The sequence below is a fragment of the Antrostomus carolinensis genome, unplaced genomic scaffold (assembly GCF_000700745.2).
Source record: "Antrostomus carolinensis isolate BGI_N321 unplaced genomic scaffold, ASM70074v2 scaffold9735, whole genome shotgun sequence".
In the NCBI taxonomy this organism is placed as follows: Eukaryota; Metazoa; Chordata; class Aves; order Caprimulgiformes; family Caprimulgidae; genus Antrostomus; species Antrostomus carolinensis.
The window spans coordinates 5105-15173 of NW_010315750.1; the positions used below are offsets into that span (position 1 = coordinate 5105).

General features: G+C 41.1%; 1 protein-coding gene across 1 annotated transcript in view; it reads left to right on the plus strand.

Annotated features, from left to right (window-relative positions):
• The window catches only part of IL17RA (interleukin 17 receptor A), a gene marked incomplete at its 5' end in the record, with an annotated part of 19028 nt that overhangs the window by 2139 nt on the left and 6820 nt on the right, over positions 1 to 10069 (plus strand). The window contains 6 exons of the mRNA XM_029084973.1: positions 822 to 848; positions 4032 to 4178; positions 5755 to 5879; positions 6957 to 7083; positions 9154 to 9201; positions 9298 to 9455. Of these exons, the coding sequence (XP_028940806.1) occupies positions 822 to 848; positions 4032 to 4178; positions 5755 to 5879; positions 6957 to 7083; positions 9154 to 9201; positions 9298 to 9455 (632 nt within the window). The remainder of the gene's footprint in view (positions 1 to 821; positions 849 to 4031; positions 4179 to 5754; positions 5880 to 6956; positions 7084 to 9153; positions 9202 to 9297; positions 9456 to 10069) is intronic.

A 10069-nucleotide genomic window follows, 5' to 3' on the forward strand; every position in this document is an offset into this window, starting at 1 on the left:
TCCTTCAGTTTGTCTGGAACTTCTGGTGTCCCAGTTTGTGCCCATTGCACCTTGTCCTGTCACTGGGCACCACTGAGAAGAGCCCGGCCCCATCCATTTGGCCCCATTTCAGATATTGATAGCCATTGATCAGGTCCCCTCTCAGGCTGCTCTTCTCCAGGCTGAACAGTCCCAGCTCTCTCAGCCTCTCCTCACACAGGAGATGCTCCAGCCCCTCATCATCTTTGTGGCCTCCACTGGACTCTCTCCAGAAGATCCCTGTCCCTCTGGAACTGGGGAGCCCAGAACTGGACACAACATTCCAGATGTGGCCTCAGCAGGGCAGAGTAGAGGGGGAGGAGAACCTCCTCAAATCCAATTTGAATTAATTTTATATTTTTTTTCCTTCATGGGTTGTGTCTCAAATGTATTTCTAAAAAGTAAAATCACCAGATCTAATTTACAAGCCTGGCACTTACTGAGTGTTGTCTTTTCCCTTCCTTGGCTCTAATGAGGCATCAGGAAAAAGACCAGCCATTAGCTGCTGCAGCCTTTCTGTTCAGGCAGAACAGGACCATTCATCCCTGTGTGCTACTAGACATGGATCCTGTTTTTAGTGTCATTGTGTGGTGGTTTTGAACCCAAACATAAGCTGAAGGGGATGCCCTGGTAGGTGAACAGCTTTGTGCAGCGTTTCCCGATGGTTAATTCCTCCAGTTTGTATGTGTCACTATTCACCAAACTGTTTTCTTCCTGCCCCTCTCCTGCAACCAAGCAAAAGCAAATTACCATCAATCCAGTTTCTATTCTGAGAGTAATATTCTTATTTCTTTTCCCCCCACAGGATTTAAACTGCCTCGTAAGAAATAGTAAGTAATTTTTTTTTCTTCATTGCAGTTTTCACATCAGATCACGCTTTTTGGTTTGTTTGTTTTTTTTAACTGGGTTCTTAAAGCAAGTTCTTTCTGCTAGAATCAGAGGGACATAAAGTGAAGCATTGCTATTATGCTTTGCTCTGGGAGTTTTTGTTTTGATCCATAATCAGCTCCAGCTAAAATAGGAATGGGAAGTTAAGTCTTTTTCAGGATGGAGTTTGGGGGTGTGGAGTGGGGTGGGTGGAACACAACTGTCCTGGTTTTTAGCGAAGGCAGAGCTAGGTTTCTTTTTAGTACCTAGAATAGCTCTGTATATCATAATAATAGTAATAAAATATGCAAATGAGTGCCCCCCAGTGCCATTGCTCCCCCCCCGCTGACCGAGCCCAGCCCATTCCCAGATCACGATCCTGCAGGAGCCACAATCCCGACCCGAAACCGCAATCCCGGGAGAGCCAGAGCCCGAGCCAAAGCCAGAGAGAGCAAGAGAGGAAGAGCCCCTCATGGATCTCCTGCCCATGGGGGACAGGAGATGGAACAGCCCCTTGGCAGAGCCCAATGCCCATGGAGCTGATCCATGGCAATATTCCTCCCCCCTGAGATCTTGCGCTTGCAGACTGGCAAAATACAAAGTCCTTCAACTTCCAGCAACAACCAAAAACATTGGTATATTATCAATGTTCCTTATAACAAATCCCAGCTGAAATCAAAATACAGCATTATTGTAGCTACTAAAAAGAAACCCAGATCTGTCTCAGCTGAAAAACAGGACAGCAATGCAACTTGTTTAGTTTCTATTTAAAGCTGAGAAGGTTAATTTTTAAAGAAATTAGAATTTCAGGACAAGTTTGTCAGTAAATGTTCATTACAAGCTATTCTGTCTATGATAGTACTCGGTGAAAAATTAATATATTAACTAGAATTTAAAAAGGGAGCAATTAATGTAAACTATTTCGCATAAAATCCAATTAATTAACTCGATCTTAAAGGTCTTTTCTAACACAAATGATTCTATGAATTGGGAAAGGAAACTAGAGTTACTGTAGGTCCCACTGAATAAATATATTGGACATTATCAGATGTAAGGGGTCAAGTCTTTGCACATCTAAAGCACTTAAATATGATTATGGGTAATTTTCTTTAAAAAAAAAAAGAGGAATGTTCTGCATTTCTCCCGTTGGTGCGTGGAGATTTCTGGCCAGGGCAGCAGAACTCCTCGGCCTTTCTTTGCAGTCGTTGTTCTAAGCAGGCTCATTTCTACCTCATTTCCCAACCCTGCATCATACTGGCACAAGTATTTCTCTAACCATACTTGGCATGCCAGATCAGGGAGATGACTATGTTGAAAATAACCAGATTTTTAAACTTCTTTTTTTGGCAGGAGAAGGGTTGGGTGGGATCAGATGGGATCCTATTTCTCACTGGCAGACGGCCAGTGGAATACAGCTTGAGAACATGGCTACACCAAACTGCAGCTCCATCATTAAAATGCTGCCTTATTTGAATATTTGGTTTAGATTCTGCCTTATGGTTCTTGTTTTTCTGCTCTAGGGGTAAGATTTTTTTTTTTCCTTGCTTAGTACACTGTTTTCTGAAAGGTGCTTTAATCTTATGAGGTTTTCTATAAGGTTTTTTTGGTAGAATGAGCATTTGAGGATTGTCTAATTGTTGGTGTGAGGTTAATGATTGGACTCAACGATCTTAAAGGTCTTTGCCAATCAAGGCAATTCTGGGATCACACAGCCCCGTGAATTATTTAATATTTTTTTTTAATTCATGCAGGAGAATGTGGAAAATTCAGTGGAAAATGTAGCTGTGAGACCAACCTTTCCTAGAATCATTTAGGTTTCGTTGGCAGCATGGATTTTTATCAGCTGCAAGTGGTAGCAAAACATATTTTGCTTTTGAGGACTTCAACCTACAGATTTATTCTCTTGCTCTTCATTGTTCTCTTTTCAATATTACAGTGGTTTAGTTTGGATGCAGTAAGTAGCTAAAAGAATATCAAACCAGTCTCTCCAAAGCCTGCAGAATCATTTTACCTCTTATTTCTTTCCTTCTTTTTTGAATGTAATCAGTGATCATGCTAACCCATTTCCATGATTCATAGATTGGATGGCACAGCTCATGTTCACCAGTTCTTCTGCTGGTTTTTCAGCAGTGCTGTTATAAATAAATACTGTTATAAACTTTCATTAGGTAAATATGACCCAAACTGCATTTGCTTAGATGTATCTCACAGTGCCTCAAGAAGTGTTTTATCTGAACGGGTCCAGTACACAAAGTGACTCAGATTTGGTTTTCTTGACAGTTCTACCTTCCCCTCCCCCCAAGTCTGACAGTTATCATATGCTCTATCATCAAGTTATTTTATATTTACTTCTAGATTCTTGATATTTTTTTTTTTAGAAGAGCCTGCAGCATTGGGCCTACGCTCACCCCCACAGAGCTATTTAAACCATTCCAACAGTAATGGTTTCCCACTTGCCACTCCTCGATTTGTCAGCCTAGTTCTTCCTGTGTTTGTGCTTCACAGAGCTATTTTTAATATGCTCTGATAAGTCAAATGTCTTACAAAAGTCTAAGGAGATCTGCCTAATGCCTGTCATACCTGATTTCATTTTCTGATGAGATTACAGGACCAGTTTTCCATAACACTGTCTTGACTAGTAGCATAAATTATTTTTCTGTCCAGAGAGCTCATTAGTTTAGGAAAGGCATAACAAGAACCTAAATGCAGATGTATATACAAATTAGAAGTCTGTTTTTAAACAGAAAATAATTAACTATTGGAACAATTTCCCTGGGTGTTTGACAAACTTATTATTGGAAGGCTGGAAATTAGTGCTAGTCTTCTAACATAGGTCTGTTTCAGCAGCAAGGGATGGACTAAGTAAACTTACTTGACTTGTTTAACCCAACTACTTTGATTGTGATAGTTACTAAGGGATTTTAAGGAAAAGAGGAAGTGTAAGTTACTAGAATGAGTGAGTTCAGAGTATTACAGGCAATTTAGAAAGTATGTGCATGCTGAAAACTGCCTTTCTGAACTGTGAAGCAGTCTTACCACCCAGTTTTGCCCTCTGAGTAACCCTGATCCAAAGGGCAGAGCATAATTGCAATTAAGCAAAGATTTCTCATCCTGGCTCTAAGTGGCAGCTTTTATTTGCTGGACAGGTACCTGCATGGAGGTGAGCTGGCTGCGGGTTCCTGTATGGACTCCTTCTGCTCCAAGCAGTCTTCACGTCTCCTCTGATGTGTTCCGTCAGATGGATGGAAACCTGCTCCCAGTGCTTCGGATAGAGTGGAAAGTGGCCACTGATGGTAAGTGGTGGTGGCTTCACGTGAACACGGAGCAGAGAAATTAGGTCTGATCTAGTAAGGACAGGGAAGAGAATTACAACCTGAAATCTTTTACTGATCTAGTCATGAAAGCAGAGCTTTGAAATTTGGGGGTTTGGCTGTTTAATTTTGTTTGTTTGGAGGGGTGATTTTTTATTTTCTTGGTGAATGAATCAGGTCTTTGTGTGTGCTGGGCATTCAAGAATTTAAAATGTTTCCACTAGTATGGGATGATGACATGAAAATGGGAAAAGCAGATAAAAAAATGGAATCAAGGGACCCAGACCTTTACTATGGCAGGGAGGGGAGAAAAGAGGTTTGCCCTGCAAGCGTTGCCTTTTCAAGGCACAGTGATGACTGTAGCAGTCTCGTGCAGGGGAGTTACATCTATGGACTGAACAAAGGAGAATTAATTTGAGAAAGCACAAATAGCTTATGCACTGTTAACCCATTGCCTAGAACAGTTAGTGATAGAACAAGGGCAAGTGGCTTTAAACTTGTAGAGGGGAGGTTTAGATTAGATATTAGGAAGAAATTCTTTCCTGTGAGGGTGGTCAGACACTGGAACAGGTTGCCCAGAGAAGCTGTGGCTGCTCCTCCCTGGAAGTGTTCTCGGCCAGGCTGGATGAGGCTTTGAGCAACCTGGTCTAGTGGAAGGTGTCCCTGCTGCTGGCAGCGGGGCTGGGACTGGATGAGCTTTAAGGTCCCTCCCAATCCAAACCATTCTATGATTACCCAAAACAGGAGGATCTTGCACTGGGTTAACAGTGCATAAGCTATTTGTGCTTTCTCAAATTAATTCTCATTTGTTCAGTCCATAGATGTAACTCCCCTGCACAAGATGGTCCTTGTAACTTAGGTTTCCTATATGCAGATGTCTCTTGATAAAGGAATAATTGTCTCATTGTTGGAGCCTAAATGAGTACCAGTAAGTCTCACCAGTTTTCTCACTCTGCAAATATCTTTGATTATTTTTTCTTTGTTTGTATACAGTGTTTCCCTTGCATGCTCTTGCCCATGGACTGATTGAAGACAGAATTAAACACATTAATTTTCTTCCTTCTGCAGGGCCCGTGTCTGAGGGCTGCATAGAGTTGTTATCTCTGTATAGCTATCGTAGTGTAGAAGCAGGTGTGACTCAGGTAACCCAGTCATTTTGTGTAGCTATGGTTATAAATTTTCTCATTGGGCTTGTCTGTACCAAAATAAAAGCATGCTTGCTTTGGTGCCCACACTGCATGAAGCAACCTTGAGAGGCAGAGCTAAACACAACACTGAACCTGTGAAACTGCCTGGGGTGACTGGAAGAATGAAGTTGCCTTCGACTCTGCCCGTTTATTTGCACTGATGGAGCTCTTGCCATGCAAGACAACCTCTAAGCTGTTAGTCAACCCTGCACGCTCACTTTTTCATGGCCAGTTGTCTTTGTGTTGGGATCCCTGGTGCTTCAAAGGAGTAAGACAGCAACAAGACTAGGAAGGGTGGTAATCTCTGTGGGGGCTGCAACCTCTGTGTGTGCAGATGACAGGAAAAGACATCTCTGTCCCTGTGCCTGCAGCTAGCATCCGGTATCTCCAAGGGGCAGAGCTGGCTGTGATGCAAGTGAACAGCAATCAACAGATCTGTGCCCAGTTTGACTTTCAGAACAACTTGACACTTCAGGTCCGTCCAGATGGAGGCCGGGTAAGTGCAAAGGGCTCTAAGCTGCTTTTTTCTAGTCCGTGGATTTGTTTCTGCTTTCATTGTCATACAGCAAGGTTAGCGATTAAAAAGTACAGGCTGGTTAGAAGAGTTGGTGAAACAATCAAGATACTGGGCTTGAGACCTGCTGTTATTTCCAGTTTGTTTGACACTTGTGTGTAACCACGTACAAGCTTCATATTTATCCCAGTTTCTCTTTCATTCTTCCCATCCTTCAGTTTTTAAGCATTGTTGCTTTCAGTGCCCAGCACGTGTCATCATTCCAGATGTTGCTTAAAACAGATAATTGTAGGAGTGCTTGGATTCTGCTTGGCAGCCATGACATAGCCTTCTTTTTAATTCAACCCTTTCTTTTACTTCCACATCTTTCTTGTACCCTCTTGCTGTGGAGGAAAACACCCACCCTGGAGGTGGTCCTTCAGCTTACACTCAATCTAGGAAACTCATCAGAAAAATGCTGAGCATCCACAGCTCCCTTTATGAACAATAAGAAGCTGGAGTTTGTTCCTTACCACGCAGAATTGGGTCATAGTTGGCTTCCCATCTAGAGCCAGTGCTTCTCCATTAATTTGCACAGCATTGCTGATATGTGGAAAGGAGTATAGATTTAAAAAAAAAATAGATATGGAATGGCCAGGTACAAAACTATGTGTGTCTAAGTGCAATTCTAAATGCTTAGCACTTGCACAGCGCTGCAAGATTCATACTAGACTAGAATTCGAGTATTAAAATTGCATATTTTGGTGTTATTTCATTTTAATTCAGAATGTAATTAAGTGGAAGCTCCACACAGTTGTTTGGCATGAGACTGTTGTATCAATTCAGAGATTCCAGGAAATAACTGTACTTTTCTCATTCCAAACAGAAGAAATTGAGATAGAGTAGGGGACTGGTACATTTAATGAACCCATGTTTCATTTTTATAGTCAAGCTTCAGAAAAAGGGTCATATGGGATGAGGGAACACAGTGGAGCCAGGACCCAAGTCCACTCTTAATTTCAGAGCCTTTACAGGACAAGATTCTTGTTTTAAATCCTTGTGAATGTGTTTTGTTTACAGTGGAATTTCACTTTTGACCGTTTTGAAGTGGAACCTGGCCAGACTTACCAAGTGACTGTCTACCACCTGCCCAAACTGGGAGTAGATGGAGACTACAATTGCAAGTCCACATCTCTCACAGTGCCTGGTAAGAGATGCTCTAGTTCAATTAGGCCTTGAGTTTAGGACTGTGATGATTTGTGGACCTGTAGTTGGGTGGGTTTTATTTCCAGACCAGACCTGTGAACTGTGACCAAGTTTGGCAATAGGGTGACATTATTATAGAAACTTGTTGCCCTTTCTCAGTGTTGCTGTTTAGAAGATCCATGGTGCTAGCCTTATCTACAATACCCCTGTGGTATGTATTCAAAGTATGTTTATTATTTGTTTATTATTATTATATATCTCATCCTTGTTTCTGGGGATACCCCTGTGGTATGTATCCAGAGTACATTTATTATTTGTTTATTATTATATATCTCATCCTTGTTTCTGGGATCCTGTGTCCAGTAGTTTGACAAATCTCTGCTTGGAATAAGGTACGTGTCAAGGGACTATTCTGTGAAGGCCAAACCCTTTGATTATGGTTGACTGTAGTTCTTACATGGAAGATAATTGCTATAAAAAATTTATATGCTCTCTGAAAGCTGGACAAAGCCTTGGACTTGAGAATTCCTGAGAAATTACATTTGTAGCTTGTCAAGAATTTTCCTACAGCTAAAGAGCAACTCATAATTATAACCTGAAAACTAGTGTAGGTGCCCCTCTGAGAGGTTGTTTGAAGGTAAGTTACATCTCCTGGCTATTATTGTTGAAATGTTCATCAGTGGAGCAGGTACAAAGATATTTCATCTACATGAATGGAGCTCTAGAATAATCTTTCATGTTCTCTGCAGAATATCGCTGCGGCTTTTACTTAATTTTAAGTCTTTCAAAGTTGCCCCTTTGCTTGTGGAAGCTGGAAGTACAGGCCAGAATTTCCAAATAAGAAGGAGGAAAGTTTGACTTCTCATACTAAATTTACACAGGTGAAGTTTGTTTTCAAAGCCACAGTTAGGCATCATTTACCAAGAAAGTTGATAGAGTGCCTGACCTTTTCTTGTGTATATGAAAATTGCCCTATAACTAAAAACAAGTTGTTTTCCCTGAAGATGCTGAGCATCTGCAGTGCCCTCTGGCTGCACTGACTAGTTTCTAAATATTTGGCACTCAATGCAGCTTGAAAACTGGTTCTTAATTTTCTTCTTAACTTCTTTATAGTTGGAAACATGACTTTGTAGTTATAAAATGTCAAAGTGTATGGTGTGTCAGTCAATGTGAGGTGGGAAACTCTTGAAGCACTTGGGTTTTCAGCCCTCTTATCCTTTCTTATACCTGGTCATACTGAGAACTTCCTGGCTTTTATCCTCCACTGTTCTTTAGCTCATTGTCAAGCTCAGCAGTTGCAGGATGCTTTGCTGATTAGAGCTTAGGTGTGAATTACAGGGGCACTATATATTTTCCAACTTGGAAAGTTAGAAATTTAAGATATGCAATGTTTTCAGCTGTTTAAGCATAGAACTGTTCCTTTTTCTTTGTGTCCAAACCCTGGAGGAGAGACATAATTTAGATTGAGACTTGTAAATCCTGCATTGCTAAATGTTGAGTATGTAACCCTGGATTTGACTCTGAAGAACATCCCAAAGAGCAAGGCAAATCTGCTGAATGAAGCAAAGAGAATTATAAATATGGAAGAGTATTTTGAGATCAAGAAAGATTCCAGCCTCCTGGTTTTCCTGGACCAGAATGCTTTTGGAGAAGTCTATTGCTGTGGTAACTCTCAAGGTCCAGAGATCAATATGAAGTTTTAATTCCACTATGATCCTTTCTGCACAAGTTTTACATTAGCAAAAGTTGTCAAATATTAGTGTTATAATACGTATTGTGTGATTTCTGTCTTTTCTTAGTAACTATCTCTGCTCTGATGGAAAAAAAAACAACAAAAAAACCCCCCCAAACAAACAAACCCCAAAACAAGCCATAAAATCAGTGGAGGGGCTAAATTATACATTGGAAACCAATACTATTCTGATGTGGAATTTTGCTACTGCTTTGGAACAAAGGTCTCTACTCATCAAGGAGGGCTTAGTTAGGTGTCTGGCTTCTGATAAGGAAATGGATGTTTTTCCTAAATGGAAGTACAGTGTCTCTGACTAGTCACTGATGTTCTTTCTTGCAGACTGCAATGACTCTCTGATGAAAAGAACCATCCCATGTATAAAGACAGGTAAAAAATTTTCTGTTTGAGTCATGTAGACACGGGTGTCCTGTTGAAATATTTATTGACAGTTGAGAAACTTGGTAATATCTGCACTACTTCCAGGCAGCTTGTGGGAGCCCAGGATCCAAGGTAAAAGTCTAGATGACACAACTCTGCTTGTGAGCTTTAACCCATGGATGGAGTCAGCCCGATACCAGATTCATGTGACCAGTTTCCTGAATGAGAAAAAGTGTAAAATGATCACACATGATTTCACTGAGGTAATTACCTTCCTAAATTATATCCTCTCTGGTAATTTAGACAAACATTTAATGGTTGATAAACAAGGAAGTGGGAGCCATGATGTATGAAATGGAACAAACACACTTGTGCAACAATTTTCAAGGAACTATTTTCATGATTTTTTTTTAATTACCTTTGGAAAGGGGAACTTTATTTCAGGAATTTGGTGGATAAAAGATCCAAAAGGAGGTTTTATAATGCATGGAGCAGTCTGTAAGCAAGTCTGAAACCAAAATTTGATATTTGACTAGCTGGGCTTCATTATTTTTGCAAGACTAAATTACCTGGAGCATCTGCTTTATGAGGAGAGGCTGAGAGAGCTGGGACTGTTCAGCCTGGAGAAGAGAAGATTGAGAAGGGGACCTTATCAATGTCTATAAAGATCTGAAATGGGGGGGCCAAATGGATGGGGCCGGGCTCTTCTCGGTGGTGCCCAGTGACAGGACAAGGGGCAATGGGCACAAACTGGGACACCAGAAGTTCCAGACAAACTGAAGGAAAAACTTCTTTCCTGTGAGGGTGCTGGAGCCCTGGGACAGGCTGCCCAGAGAGGGTGTGGAGTCTCCATCTCTGGAGATGTTCAAACCCACCT